Raw genomic sequence first — 18,761 nt, forward strand, 5'->3', positions numbered from 1 at the left:
GGCGAGTCATGCTTGTGGCTCTGGGTTGGCCACGGAGACTTTGGTATCCTGAGCTATCGAGCATGAGCATTGGTCCCTCCGAGCCATGGCTCTGGAGTATCGCCTGGAGTATTGACGGCCAGAGCGGTGCTTCAACTACCTGAGCCATAGCCAGGTGAGGTGGAGTCTTTCTCTCCCATACAAATTGCTGGGAGAATGATGTTCAAAAAATACCCAGGTGATAACTTTTCATTATGAGTTTCACAGTTTTGTGTTATAAGCAGTAGCGTCGCCGGTCCTGAAGAATGCAGTAGACACCACTTGGGTCTATTAAATCTGCAGAAACATGTCGACCAGTTAAGAATTCACTAGTAGCTATTAGTTAAAACTACTAGATCCGCACTACTTTTTTATTGATTTAGAAGCAGCGAGGTGTTTATTAAAGTTATTTGCCTCCTGTCTATCTAATTTTAATAACACCTTTTTGTTTATTATCACACCTTTTTCACATGTACTGCTTAACAGTAGTCTCCTGTCGCCCTAACTATCTATCTATACATCACTGGGTCACATTTTAGTCTACCTACAAAAAACAAGTATTGTAGACTATCTTCCTTCGTGGTATGAAGGAACCCATATGATAAAAAGGGTGGTACAGGTCGAATACTGATGGGTATTTTCTTCAAACCTGAATGAAGTACCCCTGTTAATTCTAGTCTTGTCAGTTTACACCATATGGTTTGAGGGCACAGTCTGTCAGTGCATGGCTAGTCATTCCCCTTTTTGTCTTGACCCACCGCTATTATTTGTTGTTACTGTGTAGAAATGGACCATCTTGCGATGAATAGTATTCTTCATTAAGATCTGCTCATTGTTCAAAAAGCAACCCCCTGAGAGCTTGCATACTCATTCTATCAGACCCAAGGCTGCGACCACTGCATTACCTCGCGGAGTCCCTGTCATGGACATTTGTCAGGCAGCTGCGTGGGTATCTCTGCCACGTTTACCAAACACTGCTGTGTGGACATTCAGGTTCATCATGATGGGAACATTGCCCATTCAGTCCTGCAGGACTTTTTGGTCTAAACTTGTTACACCGACCCACCTCCGAGGAGGTATTGCTTTGGTATATATTCGAAAGTAAGCAATCTACAACTAGTAGTCTCTTTCAGATGAACAACTTCAGTAACGCCTTATCTAGTAGAGCCTCTATGTAGCCGCAGATTCCTTACCGGACCTCCCATCCTCCCCACTCTGCAAACTGGTTACAGTCTGAGAGTCATCCTTCTAAGGACCTTAGAATTTCACACACCCGTCGTAAGTGTTACTCTTGGCTCAGCGCTCCTGTCGTGGAAAGCCCTGAAAAGAAACTGACGTCAGCGTGCTGGGGTAGAGCCTATGAAGGCACCACACATGCCACTTCTGGTGCTACTGACACATAGCCGGACACCTCTACCTACCTGCGCGCAGGGGTACTGCTCAAAAATTTCCGGGTCCAGTCTGACGCCTGGGTAATATTCTAAGGTAAAGAATCTGTGGCTAGATAGTCTCTTCCAGATAAGAGGTTCTTGCCGGTAAGTAACTGGTTATTTAGGTTTGCTTTATTGGAAGTGGTAAGAAGTTAGAAGTAGTTTTTGTTAGTGCTATTGGCCAAAACATTGATTAGCATTGCTCAGTCTTAGCCTAATCCTATTAAACTCCTTGCACATCAAGGCTTTTATTTGTATAAAAACCTTGGCGTAGTCACCCATAAGTTTCTTAATAGTTTGAGGATTTATTTTATTTTAAAACTTTGTAGGAGTCTTGCCTTGTAGTGAGCCTCTGTGTGCCTAAGCCAGATTACTCGGGCAGATAGAGAAGGAAACAAAGTCAAGTTGCTCCCAAAATTCCATCTATTTCCCTGAAAAATAGTAGATGATTGTTTCTATAATTATTATAAACACTTCTGGATTTAACTGCGATTTGGATCCCAAGAATGTCTTTGGTGCATGGGTAGGAACTAACCTGACCGACCAGTTATGCCGATCATAAATATGCAGCTTTTGTTTCCTAAATCGGCTCATCTTTGGGCCACTGCTTGGTCCGGACTATTAACCAGTGCAACCTGCCACTGGAGAGTTACAATAGCTACTTCTCAATGCAGTACTGCAGTGAAACTGGTGTTGCACATGGTAGTAGGTGTGGCAGGGTATACTCAGACATGAGTCCCTTTCTCACTGCTCCATCAGGATTCAAGCAAGCCGGGCCGAAGAAGGCTGAAATGCCAGAAACCGGTCCCCGGTAGCTTGTCTCCTTTCTGGTGAAGAATTGGCTTGGTAGTTTAGTCTGCCCTGTTCCCATGATGCACTGGGCCAGGGACAGACTGATTTGCATATAGCCAGGTTCTGAGCTGGGATGGGGCAGTGAGATAAATAACGGTGATGGATCAAGCCCTGATCTTTGGACTGGGTAAGAGTGGTCTGTTTAACTCAGACACTCTGTTCATCACCACCCCCTTTTCTAAATCGCACATGGTAGTAGGTCACTGAACCTCCCAAGTTTATGGCACCCATTTATTGTTTGGTTAAACTGTAAAGAATGCTTTGTGGGGAGGGCTACAGTCTGTTTTCTTTGAGATCTCTTAGATGACCCAGTGCTGCTTTAAGGGCTTGCCTGTTGTCATGATAAACTAGACTGTGATTGAGGACACCAGGTACTTAGGTGTTGATGACCCGAATACATGGAGAGAAGGATCTGTCCTTGAAGCAGCTCTGAATACATAAAGATGTTCCCTAGTTCCTAGCTTTTTTAAGGGGTGATGTTTCTGAATGTGTTTGAAAACAGGAGCTTCAAGCTCGATTTCAGATATTTGAGAGTTCCCCATGTGATTGGCACTAACAAACAAAAGCAAGGTGGCCCCAAGTGATGGACAGAAGACTGCTTCATCAGTACAAGCCATTGGAGTGGAGCGATTTACTGGCAGCAAGCTTCACGCTGAAAATCACATCCAAGTGCAGCACTTGCCATGCACTGGCTCTTGGCTCCTGAATTTTGGGAACAGAAGCTTCCAGTCTGACTATGGCACAATCATACCAGCTGAATTGTGGCTATGAAGGTGCAATTATTTCTGCCTGTTGTCGGAAGGACCCGGCACTTCTACAGTAGCATTAGAAGCTGCTGTTTTTCTGCAAGGAAGCAGTAAAACGTTGGCATGTCCTTGAGTTGCAGATAAGCTTCCTCTATCTATAGTTGCCAGAATCTCGCATCCTGTGTCAGGCTCATCAATGAGCTCACACACCATATGAGGAAGTGGTCAAAGTCTGAAGTGTCAGTGGTCACGCTGCTCACGTGCACGGATGCCCCGGAAGTATTTCAGAAGTGCTTCCGCAGCACAGGGCAGTCGCTGAGAATACTGGTTCCTCATTGGGACCGCCTCGTCCTCTCTCAGAGTTCCGTCCAAAGAGCCTGTGAGGCTCGCGTTCTGGAGGTCTGAGACCATGCTGTCCCTTAAGCCTGTCCTGCTCGTTGTTCTCTCTACACTGTTGTATGCTTCAAAAAAGCCATACCTTCTGAAGGCTGTGTACTTTTCCTACATAAGTACACCAGCGTGAGTCCTTCCTTCTCTGGAGGATTAAGGATCCATCAGGCACTTACCTCTGCAGCTTCTTTTCTGAGACATTTCACAAGAGTGGTGAATAGTAGATTTTCAGTGATGCGAATTTTGACCACTGAGACCCCCAGCAAGTTTCACTTATCCCACCCACCGAAGATGGTAAGATATGAACTCATGGCCCCTTACAGAGACTGGTATGCATCTCTCTGGTCACAGATTTGGGTCCTGGAGATGCTGATTCAGCCTTTCAAGGTTAATAAACCCAGGAACCTTGAGTACGTCAAGGAATGCAAGTGCCAGAAAACCTTGGGCGCCATTCGTTTTCTTCAGCCAGCATCACTGAGATAGGGGCCTTCAATACAGTGTTCCAGTCCAAAGCTGGTGAGAAGGGAAAGATTTTGTGATGCAGGTGCGACAGCTAGAAATAAAAAGCTACTTATCTGTAACACTGGTTTTGCAGCTTCATATCTGTAATGGGGTTAAATGTCTGTCAGCTACTCCCATCTGGTGGTTGGGTATGCAGTAGATCAGACGGTATTGAAAAGTGACCCTATGGGGCCTTTTAAGACATATTTCTGGCTGTAAACTTGGGTTTACGGTGGGAAGTACCTCGTTTACACCTGCCAGAAATTCACAAAGGGCCTCAGGGCAGGTGCAGGCAGAAACTGCGGTGGTGTTCCCAGTAACACAACTGGAAACCTGCACCTTGCGCAACTTTCTAGGCTTACTTCTGGGCATTGTTTGAGTATTTCCCCAAAAAAACAATACAAGTATGTTTGGGTGGCAATCTAAACGGCCGCTTGTACTTTTATTTACTTTTTTATAGGTGAGTTTATTGGGTTTTAGCAGTTCATCTTGAACTTGAGAATCGTCCTGATTTGCAGCCACCTCTAAATTGATTGTCTTGTTAAGCCATTGAGTGGAATAATCTGAATGTGTTTCTTCTCTTCCCGCTCCTCTGATGCGGAGTGCACTGCTTGTGAGTTAACAGTTGTCAACAGCATTGCAGATGAATAACGGTTCATTTTGTATTGTATTGAAGCATTTATATAGTGCTTACTACCCTCCTGTGGGGGTGCTAAAGTGCTTGCCTACATGAGTATCATGCTACACCGTGCAGGGTGTGTGGTTGGAAAAATGTCTGGTTTGAGGCTGTGCGTGAAGGCTATGTTGTGCCTGATTACCACCGAGGTGTGGTTATGTTATTGGTCGCAGTGCTTAGCAGTGTGTTTGATGAAGTGTGAGAGACAGATGCACAGTTTTAAGGTTTCGAGTATGCTGGTAGCTTTGAATAGGTCTGCAGGCCCTTTTATAGTATTTCATATGATATTGTCTGCTTATCTGGTTACTGCACTGAGTTGCCCAATCTGACATTTTGTGTATAGTGGCGGTCCTGAGCCGGCATGGTTGGAGAGAGAGAGCGAAGTGGAGAGACCTATCGTCCCGTATCTGAGTGTCCAGGCGATATTTACGGAAGCAGTCAGATTGTTATGCAGCATTTCATGTTTGAAGTACGTGCTTTACATGGATTAGCCAGTAGTTATCACTATCAGAAGGTGTGTTCACCTGATAAGAGCTGCGGAACCTGCATCTAACCCCAGTAGTTATGCTTAGTAAGTGTGTGTATGGAATGCTATATTACAACCACACCTTTCTGTTGAAAAGGAGTGATGCCTATAAATGCAGCAGTCATGGTATCTTTCATACCATACATAGCATTTATCATCGGATTTACAGTCTCGCTAAATAACGTGAAGCTTGTGTGCTACAGACTTTCTTCGCACTCGGCTCTGATACTTGTATCTTTTACTGCAAGTTCAAAATCAACAGTGTTGTCAGTGTATCATCTTACTATTATGTACCTGTGTATGAAGACTTCTTTTCTCGTGTCATTCAGTTTGGAAAGAAGATAGGCAGCACAAAGGGATGATTCATGTGAAAGAGTGGTGTGTCTGTCAATGTAAATGATTGCTCTCGCCATTGTGCAGTCTTACTTCCCAATTCACAAAAACTATAGCTGAATCTCTAAGAATACAACTGCAGCTTAATGTATTTTACATAAGGCTCCTGTCAGGAGGCAGTTTGTCTAGTTGGTGGTAATTTACTCTCTGAATCTTCTAAGACCTAGTATCTACTGGTCCTTGAAATGAAGATTGGACTTTAGGGTTGGTCTTAGATCGTAAAAATCTGTGCTATTCCTTCTAAACGGTGGGCGTGCCAAATTAATTAGATACATTACTGTGCATGAAATATCACCACATATAATTTAATTTCTGTTCAAATGAATTTCTTCTGGTTATTTAAGACCTTCTGACTGCTGTCAAGGTATGCAAGTTGGCATTGAGTGCTTTGGTAAGATAGGAAACTTTATGGGCTGAAGCGTCCCTTTCATCATTGCTTTGCAAGTTTCACATCACTCATTTGTGCACCAAAAAATGCGACTCATTTAGATGTGTTTTTAACGAGGTGCACAGATGCCTCCCACAGAGTCTTTTACAAAGGTGCTAATGTAACGTATCTGTAATTGCTGCCTTCCTTGCCTCACTCTAATGCAGTTGTGGAACGCTTTCTATCCTTGTATGGGCGGAACCACCTTAGGATGACAAACACTCTGATTGGGGTCTGTATAAAGAAATATTTTTTGTTGATCCTGAAAAATTCATCAACATAGTTTAAGAGGGCTTGTTAAATCTGATTATCTATATAGCATCGCAATGAGAAAGCATCGTCTTGTAGGAAAATAGACCTATGCAAATATTGTCTACTACAGCGTATGTGCGGCTGTTATCATTTGCGATAGGTGCAGCTTCCTCCTCATAGGAGCGACTTAGTCCCACGTGCTGATACCGCTATGGTCTCATGCAGAAACCCCTTTCTCCTGCTCCTTATCAATAACATAAATACATTTTCTGGCTAAGTCATAGTTGACGCTAGCTAGATGAGTGAAATTGAGGGCTTTAATGTCGTCGAAGGCTGCAATGTTCACATTAAATTGGACCTTCACTCCACAATTTTGGCATTAAATACACATTCTTTGAGATTGTTTTGTAGCATGTTTTTCTGGTAACTTGAGGTGGTTGCTTCCAAGACAAAAAAAAATAATAGTATACTTTTTGCGTCATCCACACCAAATCTCAGGTTGAAAGTTTGGCCATTCACGAACCAGGTCTTCTGTGGGGAGTAGAAAACTTGCCTGGTTTGACACACGTTCCAAAGCCACAGCCCTGACTTGACAATCACCAATTTGTGTGTCCTTGATAGTGGCTTCCTGGGAAGCGTTATCTTTTGGATAAATGCAGACTTGCTGTTTCTTGACGTAGTCTTTTCCAACACAGAAATATTACACTATGCACATCTCCAAAGTTGGAATTGCTCGTCTTTCCATTCCTGTAGTGTTTTTTGACTATTTAAAGCCTTAGCCATGACCATCATCCAAATTTCAAAAATGATCATATCATGATTGTAAACACGTTCTAGACTCACTTATCTTTCACTTGTAGTGCTCGGGTCTCACCAGCAACGCTGTCTCTTTTACGGCAATGTTCACTGTCTTCTGTAAAAGACTCCACATTCCCGATTGAATTGGGAAGTGACATCGGGTCTGGTTACTTCGCATTGAATCAGGAAGTGACATCGGGTCTGGCTACTTAGCATTGAATCAGGAAGTGACATTGGGCCTGGCTACTCGGCATTGGATCAGGAAGTGACATCGGGGTCTAGCTACTTAGCAATGAATCAGCAAGTGACATCGGGTCTTGCTACTAATATTGCCCTTTTGGCTCCTAATAGATTGTTCTTCATAACAGTTTTATGTTTCAGATCCAATGACTAATGCAGAAGTATGCAGTGCATATCAGTCAATTGCATCCTAGATAAACCTAAACCCAAAGCGGATATGTCTGTATCTGTTAACATTACACCCTTCGGCTTTTTATTTAATAAGTCAATACTGTAAATTGTTGCCTTTTTGTAGTTAACTTTGCAGAATTGGTAATACGACCTAGTAATATGTGGGCTCTCCACAACAAAATTGTGATACTGGTTCTGTGTGTGCTGCACTCGCCTTTTGATATAAAGTCATTGCCCCTTTGTGCCTCATATCTAGAACTCATCAACATATAAAATAGAGGCTTGGATTGAAGGGGATTTTTTTATTTCTAGGTATGTACGTTGGACTGCAGAGGTCAGAACTTGTTCTTGTTAGCCAACAATGTCACAATAATTTGCTTCTTATTAGTACATAAGACTGATTCATGAAGCCATTCAGAATCCGAGGGCCCCAGAGAGAAGATTGTGGCAGCGCCCTAGTCTATTACCATCACACAAAATTGCTGGGCGCAGTGGATTACTGCCTCTGCATTATTCACACATTGCATGCTTTGTTTGATGTCAAAAGATGTCGGCCTCTTTGTGTAGGCCAGTTCTGTAATACCCTTTACGTCCCACTCCACTAATTAGTGCACAAAAGCAAACACATTGTCTTTTTTAGTTTGAGTGTAATGGCCTATGCTGGTATATTATTTGTACAGCTATGCCATAAACAATCATTTGGATTTGTCCACTTGGAGACTGCTATTCCTTGCCCACACTGTGTTTGTGTGTGTTGGTCCAGAATTTATTTTGATGTTCACACTAATATGTCCCATATATTGCATTTCTGATGCCTACTTCTTTTCACCGGTTCCCCACCTTATGAATATCCTCCATGCGCCAGACTGGACCTGGGAAACCTTTCCTCAGGTTCTGCTGGTCCTCAGTGCAGGAAATTGGTCGGTGTTTCTGAATCTCAAGAATGCCTATTTTCATGAACCCATCTTCCCCACTCACAGCTGTTACCTCCAGTTCAGCGTGTGGACCTAGTACTTTCACTTCACAGTTCTTTCACTTGGTCTGATGACTGTCGGCAGGTGTTCACCACACCTGGTGGTGGCTTCACTTAGGAGAACAGATCCATGTCCCTGCTTGGATGGTCTACTTGGTGAGCTTAGCATGCCCTGCTGTAGTCACAGAACATCCTCCGCTCACCATAAGCCTTCTTCATGACATATGCTTTGCCATCAACAGCCAGACGTTTCACCTCTTCCCAACACAGAGGTTGAACTTCACAGGTGCACTTTTGAAATTTTAAGAGATCTGTATGTGTGGTGAAGTTACGTAGTGGTAAGACAGTAATTCTTTTTTAAAGTTGGCCTGTGGCAAGGTAAAAGCAGTATTGGACACTTGTAGTATGAATGTTCTCTATCTTCTAATTTGGTAACCATCTTGACCCCATGAGCTGTATAAAGGGTTTACCTCCTCAGAGGATTGTTCATGTTCTGGATATAATTCCTGTTTTTCTGAATCTGGTCTCCAAGTACGGTTCCTGCCCTGCCTGAAGGCATTGTGTACCATGTTGTTGCTGAACGACAGATAAGGGACATTACTTTGGGGCTTAAGAAGGCAGTGGCTCCAGCATCAGAAGGGTATCTTGGTTCAATTCAGAAAACCTCTGTTGGTGGACGTGCCCCTTCGACCTCACAATGAGTGTTGCTTCAGTCTTCCATAGTCACAGGCTACCCTAGTTATGGATGCCTCCTGTTTGGGCTTAGGCACTCCGTAGGTGACCTGATAGAGGGAGGTCTTTGGTCTTCATTGGAGCAAATACTGTACATAAATGTGCTGAAGTTGCGGGTAGTTTGCTGACAGGCTTTTTTGATCCAACCACTGTGCATAGTATTCTACCCTGTTAGACTGGTATTTTGCTCCTTCTCTTCCTGCTTAATATAGGTTGTGTCTGCGTTCCACATGGGTCAGTTCGTTGTGCTCTCATCTTTCTTTCCTCCTCCACATCCCACCAAGAAAGAAGTCGTATGTAGACTGGACCCCAGGTGTTCGGAATCTTACTACATTAACCACAAAGGGTTCGCATAAATATCTTACGTTTTGGCTGAGAAAGACCGCCCTAGATAGCATTTATGCCCACTCTACGTAGCGTATGACGGCGTTTACTGCTCGAACATGGGGCAAGCTGATAGCTGGCCTCTGGGTCTTCTTTGCTTACTGTTGACAAACATTACTGTCTCACAGCTCGGATACATAGTAACGGATACTTAGGTTAGAGTTGTGTTGCACGACCTTCTTGGATAATCAGGACTACTCTGTCCCATCCCCCAAAGGGCATTGCTTAGGGCTCATAGATAAGGTGATGAATCTTCTGAAAGAAGTATTCATTAGGAAAAAGTTTATCTTTGGCAATGATGTTTCTGGTGGATACTGTATCTTCCGCAGATTCCCCACTGCCTTTTCCCTAATTAGTTGGTGCCATGAATAGTACAAATGTATGAACATGAATCATCTGCTGTGAATATGTTATAGTTAAAGCGTTCTCATTGCGTCTGTGTGCCTCATTGGGAGACAGAAACAGCCAGTTGACGCCTTTTATATCCTCATGCCTCTTCTAGTTGGGAGGAGCTGTGGCTGAAGCTGCGTAGTGCCGCCTGGATAGCTCTTGCTAGGGAAGGGATTTCCAGATCCAGTCTGGTACCTGACGAATATTCTTAAGTTGAGGAATCTGGTAAAAGATAAAAGGCCAGATGTACAAATATTCGGAATCCTGATTTTCTAATTGCAAATCTCTCCGAATCGCAATTAGGAAATCAATATTCCTAACGCATGAAGTTCTTTCATTTTTAAATAGCGATTTCTAGTAGGCAGCAAATCCACCTACCTCATGAACTTTTATGAGGTAAGTCTCAATTTGCAACCCATTAGGAATTGCAGCTATCACAGCGGCAGTGGCCTACTTGGGTCAGCAGACCACCATGTCTTTGATTGCTTTTTAATACAGCAATCTTTTTTTATTTTTGAATGCAGCCTATTTTCTTTGAAGGAAAACTGGGTGTGTTTAAAAAGAAAAAATATAAAACTTTGAAGTTTCATCTTTTAAGGGTAAAAAAACAAGCACATAGAGAGGCAACAAAGAAAATATTTTTCAAAAAGCTTCAACACACTAAAGAAATGAGTGTCCTTCATTGATGTCAAGAAAACAATCTGTTTAATACATCCTTTTAAGAGAAGTTTATATCATATTAACCTGATATAATAGAGATCACCGTTACACTGGTGGACTCAAGTATATATGCCCTGAGGAAGGCCTAGTCGGGCGAAACGCGCTGGCTGTTCTGTGGCTGTTGAATTTGATCATCTTACATCAAGAACATCTCAAGGATGTTTTAAAGAGATTGTTTTCTTGACATCAATGAAGGACACTCTTATTTCTTTAATGTGTTGAAGCATTTTGAAAAATATTTGCTTTGTTGCCTCTCAATGTGCTTGTTTTTTGATTAATTGTTTATGGTCTTGTGGTAGTGAACCAAAGAGGTGGGCAACTACATTTGAGAGATTTATTAGGACTTCCGTGTATAGTAAGGTGGTGCAACTTTCATTTTCCGTACTGCCACTCTGTCTATTTTGCATCATTTAAGAGTAAGCAGTGGTCCGTGGGATCATGGCCTGCTCTTAAAAATATTTTTTCAACATTCTCAAAGGGGAAGGGATCCAAATGGGACTCCTTCCCATTTACGAACGGGTTACCACAACTTTTAAACTGGTGGTAAAGTATTGCTGTTTTGCAAACGTAAATCAGTCACAGAACAGTAATACATACCATAGGAAAGGACGCCCAAAGCACGTCCCTTCCAAATACCGAGTCGCAAATGCAAATGGCGATTCAGGAACAAGTTACCGGATCACATTTTGCATTTAGTACCATTGAAAAATCATTTTTCCGATCGCAAATGGCCCGATTCTTGACATTTGGCGGTTTGCAACTGGAAAAATGCTTTGTACATCTGGCCCATTGAATCGACCATAAATATTAGAGAAGGTGAGTAATGTGTTCTTTGGTACTGAACTCATTTCATACTTTTAAGTACCAAAGTGGTGGGGGTCTCCTCCTGCTTCCCATCGTCATTCTCTTTGTCCACCAGTCTCATAGATCCCTTCCTCCCACGTGATTGCTGCCCCATTGCCTCTTCCCATTCCTCTCTTCACTTCTCTGTGTCTTCCTGAGCCAGTTGAACGACGTGTCAAACCGCATTAATCACCTTCTCTGTCTTTTCTTCCAGGCATTTTGCACCTTCCTGGCCCATTCCCCTTCTTTTCCCTTCCTCATTTCTCTTAGACTGCATCATTTTGCAGCTACTTCCGCCATCTTCCATTCTATGTTTTTGCATTGGCTATTGTTCCATTTCTTGGTTTAACAATTACCATAGTCCAAACTAGCATGTTTTTTTACCAACCTACATCGTTCAGACTCTCGTTTGTGGCTGGGTTGGAGTTGTGTGATCTGAAATCTGTTTAGGTCCTAAGAGTTCCTTACCAATAATATTTGAGAAAGAACACTTGATTTAATGAGGATTTTGTTAGGACCCATTGTCTCCCATATATTGCTGCCATGCCTAGACCCATTGCCCTGGTGATCCAGTTAAGTTTGTGTTTATTTACAGAAGATCCCAAACACCATTGCTTTGCAAGGGACTTCTACTATTTGCACCTGAGTAAAATAAATCCAGCCTTTGAAACGGAGAGAAGGGGCGGTGATGATTACAGCAGGTACCTCAAACATTATCCCTCCGAACCTGAGGAGATAGAAGGATGCATTCTCTGCATCTTGTGACTGATGCTTGAGGGTTGTTTTGAATGTATTCTTCTTTGAGACTGATATTGAGTCTAGGCGGAGAGTTGCCAGGTTGTGGAATCCATAGCTGGCATGATGGAGAGCTGGAGTTGTGCTGTGATGTTGGGTTTGTGACTGAACGAGGCGATGGGTGTACAGTAAGACAATATCTTATAAAAAGTATTGTACATATAAAAAGGGAATTGGTTAATCTACTTTCTGGGATGAACTGTGCCCAGCACGTGATTGAAGCTACCCACATAAAAGTGCACACCTTAGATAAAGTTTGGACATCAAACTTGAAGATTTCCACTCCCCTGATAGCTCCTTGTGTCTGGTCGGACCACCATCTGATTAGATTCACTCTCTCCTGTGCTCCTTTTTCGAAATCCCAACTAATAGAGAATCAAATGACTAGAAATTGGAGACGCGCGGACATCCGCCACTTCTGTTCACTTTTAACTAGCACGTCCTCATCTACCCTGGAGGGATTCCAGTCTCAGGCAGAGAGTATTAAGACATGGCTTGAATCGGCCAGCGACTGCGTCGCTCCTCTCAGAAAACAATGATCATGAGACCCCTCGATGCTCAACTGTGGTTCACTGACAAGTCAAAAACTAAGAAACGCAGTAAGACGAGCAGAACGCCGATGGGGACGCCATTGTCTCCCAGATAAAGTCCCTTACTCAACCTTGTTGAAAGAATATAAAAATGTGATTCTTCAAACTAAGGCGAACTGCTTCTCCCAAAAATCATTAACTCATTAAATAAGTCTAAAGAGATCTTCTCTATAGTTGACGAGCTCTCTAAACCAAGTAGTCATGATGAAACCTTCTCCGTCACAGTCCTTATGTGATTCCCTCAATTCATATTTCATTGACAAAATTGTCGCCATTAAGGCTAGTATCCTTCCCCTTGCTTCTCCCATACAGGATTCTAATATTGGTTAGAATCCACATAGACTCGATCAAATTCCTCCGATCTCTGAGGAGATCTTTCTAGATCTACTAAAAAAGGTTAGCTCCGTTTCTCCTACTGATTGCTGTCACCCTCACATACTTCGAGAAGCCTTCACCACTTGCCTGGACCCTCCCCTCTCATTCCTCAACAAGTCACTTAAGCTCTGCATCGTCCCGGATTCATTTAAAAGGGCAGAAATTATTCAGAGCCTGAAGAAACTGGGTTCCGTAATTATCGCCCCATTTCTCTGCTGCCCTACCTGGGTAAAGCTCTAGAGGCTCATGTAGCAAACTGCCTCGGCTCATTTGTTGAACACTCCCAGGTTCTGGACTCTCATCAGGTTGGTTTTAGACCCACACATTCCATGGAGTCTGTCATTCTTACTGTCCTGGACGTACTTAGAGGGGGGCTGATAAGGGCTGGTTCTCCTGGACCTGTCAGCAGCATTTGGCACGTTCGCTCATGACATCTTGTTGACCATGTCAGCAATGCCGGAATCCAGGGTCTGGCGTTGAAATGGCTCTCCTCCTTTCTTAGCAACCGGTTTCAAGTGGTGCGTCTCGCCAACTTTTCATTCAACAATAGGAAAATTACCTGTAGGGTTCCCCAGGGCCTGCCCCTCTCTCTCTCTCTCTCTCTCTCTCTCTCTTTCTCTCTCTTTCTCTCTCTTTCTCTCTCTTTCTCTCTCTCTCTCTCTCTCTCTCTCTCTCTTTCTCTTTCTCTCTCTCTTTCTCTCTTTCTCTCTTTCTCTCTTTCTTTCTCTTTCTCTTGCTCTTTCTCTTGCTCTTTCTCTTGCTCTTTCTCTTGCTCTTTCTCTTGCTCTTGCTCTTGCTCTTTCTCTTGCTCTTGCTCTTGCTCTTGCTCTTGCTCTTGCTCTTGCTCTTGCTCTTGCTCTTGCTCTTGCTCTTGCTCTTGCTCTTGGTCTTGGTCTTGGTCTTGGTCTTGGTCTTGGTCTTGGTCTTGGTCTTGCTCTTTCTCTTTCTCTTTCTCTTTCTCTCGCTCTTTCGCTCTCTCGTTTGGGATAGCTGATCCCTCGGCTGAATATTTTGACCTGTGTCTAAACCCTTCACTAGTGTGCCGGCCTTTATTCTTAGAATGGCAAGAATTATAGGGTCCTGTATGGTTAAAATGACTTACTGGTCGACAGTAATTCTTTATTCTAGCCTGCCTATGGGAAGGTTAAAAACCATATTGGACAATGGGGATAAGAATTTGTGCTGTATCGTGTACTTAAAATTAACATCTTGAAGCAACTTCGAAAGCCCCGATTAGGGTCTCTGCTTTCTTCAGAACTGAAGTCCGCGCCATTATGCCTGCATACTACCTATAAGTGTGTGTTCAAGATGTACTGTGGTGTATGGAAGGGTATGTATAATTAAAAATGCAATTAGAATCTGAACTTTTTTTTAACTCTGCGACGTGAGTTATATTATAGCTTTCAGACTTTACTGAGCAGTGGAATTGAACCAGTCTAAAGAAATGTCCTTAGTGAGTGCTGTTTTCATGCCTATTGAAATAATCCCTGAGCGAAATAAAACACAGAAAACAGCTCTTCTCCTCAATTAACTTTACAGGCTATAAATTCTCAGAAAAATGGTGTTCAGTTGCATTTCTGGAGTGAATATATAGTTTATTAAATATTTGAATTTATAAGCTGTTGACTTGTAGGGCAGTTTCTTGTTCATTCGTGTTAACTAATTGATAAGAAGAGTGCTTGCAGTGATAATTGTGTATACGATACTACCAGAGTCTGCGACGGCTTGCGTCGAGAGACTCCACTGTCGTCTACAAAACAGTCCCATTAATTGTGGTGGTGTGATACTAGCTTGTGTGCATCAGATTTATATAAACATAGCTAACTGTTTTAATAGGAAGAACGGTCACTTTTAATATACCTATCTTCCTTTTTGCATGAGATGTTTCTCACTAAATGATTATTTTTTTTTTCCTCCCTACCTGCAGGGATCTGTCACGTTCAGACTCTGAATCCTCCCTCCCCTACTTGAGCGATCACCACCGTGCCACCAAACTCCCGACCTCCAAGTCTGCCATGTTATCCAGGTGCCTGGAAGGGTACCCCTCTACTGGCGCGCACACACCCAATGGTGGCAACAGGCACTATGACATAGCTAGCCTCTGCGCCTTGCCATCGACGCCTGAAAGCCCCCCGCTAGAGATGAAAGTGGCACCACTGCAGGCGATGGAGAAATCGTCCAGCTATGGGGAGATCAGCCTAGGAGGGGTGGGACAGTCCGACTCGTCTAGATCTCACAGCCCAAGCTCCACCGAGCCTGAAACACCATCCCCTACCACAGAATCCAAGCACAACAACACAAAAAGCACTCGCATCCCTCAACTAGCCGGCAAGAAAAGTCCTGGAGAGGATGACAGTGGATCAACGGGAGAAGAGACCGACTCAGTACCTGGCAAGAAGAAGTTTCCCCTAAAGATTTTCAAGAAGCCTAAAAAGTAGCCAAGCAATCGACTGGGGAGAATTCAGCGAAAAGGGTTTTGCAAAGAGCTGTACTAGAAAGGCCCGGATGAGCACCTTCTCTGCTAACCATACCATATGATTGAGTTAAGTGTGAGAGAGGAGGGGAACTTAGAAGCAACTGCTTCTGTCCTTCCTACCCAGCAAGCCTCTGAACTCTGGTCACGACACGCCACTCACATGGAGAGGAACCATTTTCTTGTCTATTTATTCTGGGACTGCCAGTTGATAAAGCCTCTTGAAATCCCCCAGCCCTGCACCTATCGAGTCTTCTCGCTTCGCTATGCATGGCTTCTAAAAATGCTGCTCCTCATGACCACCATGGCACAGGTGTTTATTTTTTTTGGTGGGGGGTTGAGTAATTGTGACAAAGGATATAGTTTATTTCTGTATTTACTGCTTCTGATTAGCATGCATGACACACAATAGACAATATATATGAATGCTGAGTTACCAGAAACAGGCTCTACCATTACCATCCTGAGCGACCGACTCGTGTGGACCAGAGACGTGGAGTCCATGGTTTTATAGACAGATTGGCCGAAACTCAGGATGAAGCGAGTTTTGCATATGTCTACCTGGTGTGGAATGCTTACAGGACCAGTCTGGCGTCTGATCTGTGTTTTTCCGACCATATTTGTTTTCATTTCACCAATAATGTTGCAAAAAGGAGTCTTTTATGCAAGATGAGTGTGTTTTCTTAAACTGAAGATGTTGCAAATTTATATTTTGAATGTGAGAGCCAAACTTGAATTGATGCCCAGAATCCCAAGCCTTCCCAAAGGGAAATAATACCCGCTTTTGAATAGCAGAGAATCCCCTTGGTTATTTTGTAACAAATAGACCCAACTCTGAGCAGTGGTGCACATGTGAGCTCTTCATTGGGAAGGAGGGATTTGACTTGCAATTTTTGCATATTTTGTACACATTTTAATATGTTAATTGTACATCTGTGCTGTGCCCTAATGGACTTTTAGACAAACCGAGTAATCCCATCACACAGAACACAAATGTCTGATCAGCAGTGAGTGATATGTCTATCAATAACATGTCGCATTCATCCAAGCATGCATTCATTCATCCGATGTGCACCGCTGTTTATCCAGCAGGTGGTTGTTGATGGAATGCTTTGATAGATTGAACATCAATATTAATACACAGCCTTTCTCTGCCACAGCTGATCAATACGTCAAGGTGTATGCTAAGAAAATAAACCGAAGTATAACTTAAATCTTTATTACGAAACTACCATATCCTGCTTAAAAAAAGCAGAAACCCTAATATTCTTCAAAGTGGACCTAAGATATTGTGTGTAGGGTTGGTGCCTTGCTTTAAAAAAAAAGATTTTTACAGATATCCTAATCTGAAATATATTTACCAAAAATATCAGTTGTGTAATCTTCAGAGGGTATCTGGGTTCGTTGTTGTTTTAAATTGTTGTTCATGTCCTACGGCAAAGAGGTACCTTCTGGGGAAGGATCCCAATCACTTTATGGAAGTGCAATATTTTTCCTCTTGATAAAATTGCTGATACGTACGTGTGGTATGCACGTTGGTTACCCAAGGGTTGGATTTCTGAAACAGCCTAACCCTAAGGAACTAACTGGTGGATACCATATGTTATTTTGAGAACATTTGCTGCTTGGAAGAAATAGTTGCGGTTTTGCACTTGAAAGCAATTTCCTTTTAAAATAATGTTTGAAATAACACCAATCTTTAGTACTTCAGACCTGTTTGTGATGGCTTCACTCTGACTATCAATGCAAAAACAATTTTTGGGCCAGGCGCATTATCGATATCGCAAGAGGACAACATAAAAATAGCTCCTTATGAGTGTCATTTCACATAACAGATCAGTCTTTTGACCCACCAGTGTTCTTCGGTTAGGTAATTTAGAGCAGGATCAGAATGGCTGCAATGATCAGTCTCTAGACTGCCCTATTTTGTAGCTGTGTGTCAGTTACCAGCAACATCGTAAAATTGCTAATTTCCCAATTCCATAATCCCAGGCAAAATGTATTTTAAGGTGCTTCTATGCTGTCATCTTTAAGCTTGCCCAGACCTTTTTTTTTACTGAGAATCTATCCTTTTCTTTTGCCTGGAACTGCTTTAGTTTTGTAAATTTCCAGGTAGTACTGTATGATATATAATATTTGGCAGCGTTTAAAGAAATTCCTCTGATTAGTCTTAAGCGCTTTGACACATAATGTCTATGCCACCTCCTGGGGATATAGTGAAGGCACCCGTCATCTGACATTAACAAATATTAAACTCTGAGATGTAACAAGTGGAACATGTTTACATTTGCCCCAAGTAAACTTATTCACAGCAAGGAAGTCTTTTGTCGGTGGACAGTTGTTTCTCACAAAGGTGAAAGTGTGGACCACCTTCATCTTCATCACGGCCTTTACTTCTCTACTTTTCAGCGGTGGTCTGGATTTTAGGGACTTTGGGTCTCTTTGGTGATAGAGATAGAAGGGACCAGGTTCTTGTGGATGTTTTACTCTGTGTACCTTAGCCGAGTAGACCGTACAGGGCCATCTTCGCATATTCTGTTTCCCTTGCACAAATCAAATCTCAAGAAGACAGTTCAAATCTCATGTCTCTGCACTTTAGCCCCCTCCATGCTGATCGTTTCGGCCATTAAGCAAGTGGCTGTGTTTTTCCAGCTATTTCTATTTGCCTAGTCTTTGTGGGAATTTTGGGGTGAAGAGTTAATTGAAAATAAATTCCATTTGGTAGATGTACTTTAAGGCTAACCAGTGCTGTGTTTACTTTTTCCTTTCAATGGTTGAGGTGTTATTTAGTTGTTGTTCTTGGAATCTATCACAAACAAATGGGCGTGTTCTGGAGCTATCTTTAGTTAAATGCTCTGCCAACCAGCTCTAGCTGCAGAACCCATTTATCATGGGCATTTGCTTTTTCACTTCTCTCTTATCCCCTATTCTTCTGACTTTCTGGCCACCCAGAATATGAAGGATAATAAAAAATCCTTTCATGGAGTAGGAAACGTTTGTTGCATATTATATTATTACATGGATATCTTGATTAAACTTCCAAGAAGCCTGCCTGTCTCTCAGGTA

General features: G+C 42.8%; 1 protein-coding gene across 5 annotated transcripts in view; it reads left to right on the forward strand.

Annotated features, from left to right (window-relative positions):
* Positions 1 to 18,425, forward strand: part of STIM1 (stromal interaction molecule 1) — a 274,811-nt gene extending 256,386 nt beyond the window's left edge. For 4 of the 5 annotated variants that reach the window (XM_086933768.1, XM_086933769.1, XM_086933765.1 and 1 more), the window contains one exon: positions 15,150 to 17,157. In XM_086933768.1, coding sequence (XP_086789894.1) covers positions 15,150 to 15,660 — 511 coding nt within the window. In that variant the 3' untranslated portion in view covers positions 15,661 to 17,157. Of the gene's footprint in view, positions 1 to 15,149 lie in introns of all 5 variants that reach the window. The other variant, XM_086933766.1, reaches the window with a different exon arrangement.
* Positions 18,426 to 18,761: the final 336 nt, after the last annotated feature.

Source organism: Lissotriton vulgaris, chromosome 8 (genome assembly GCF_964263255.1).
Source record: "Lissotriton vulgaris chromosome 8, aLisVul1.2, whole genome shotgun sequence".
Classification (NCBI taxonomy): Eukaryota; Metazoa; Chordata; class Amphibia; order Caudata; family Salamandridae; genus Lissotriton; species Lissotriton vulgaris.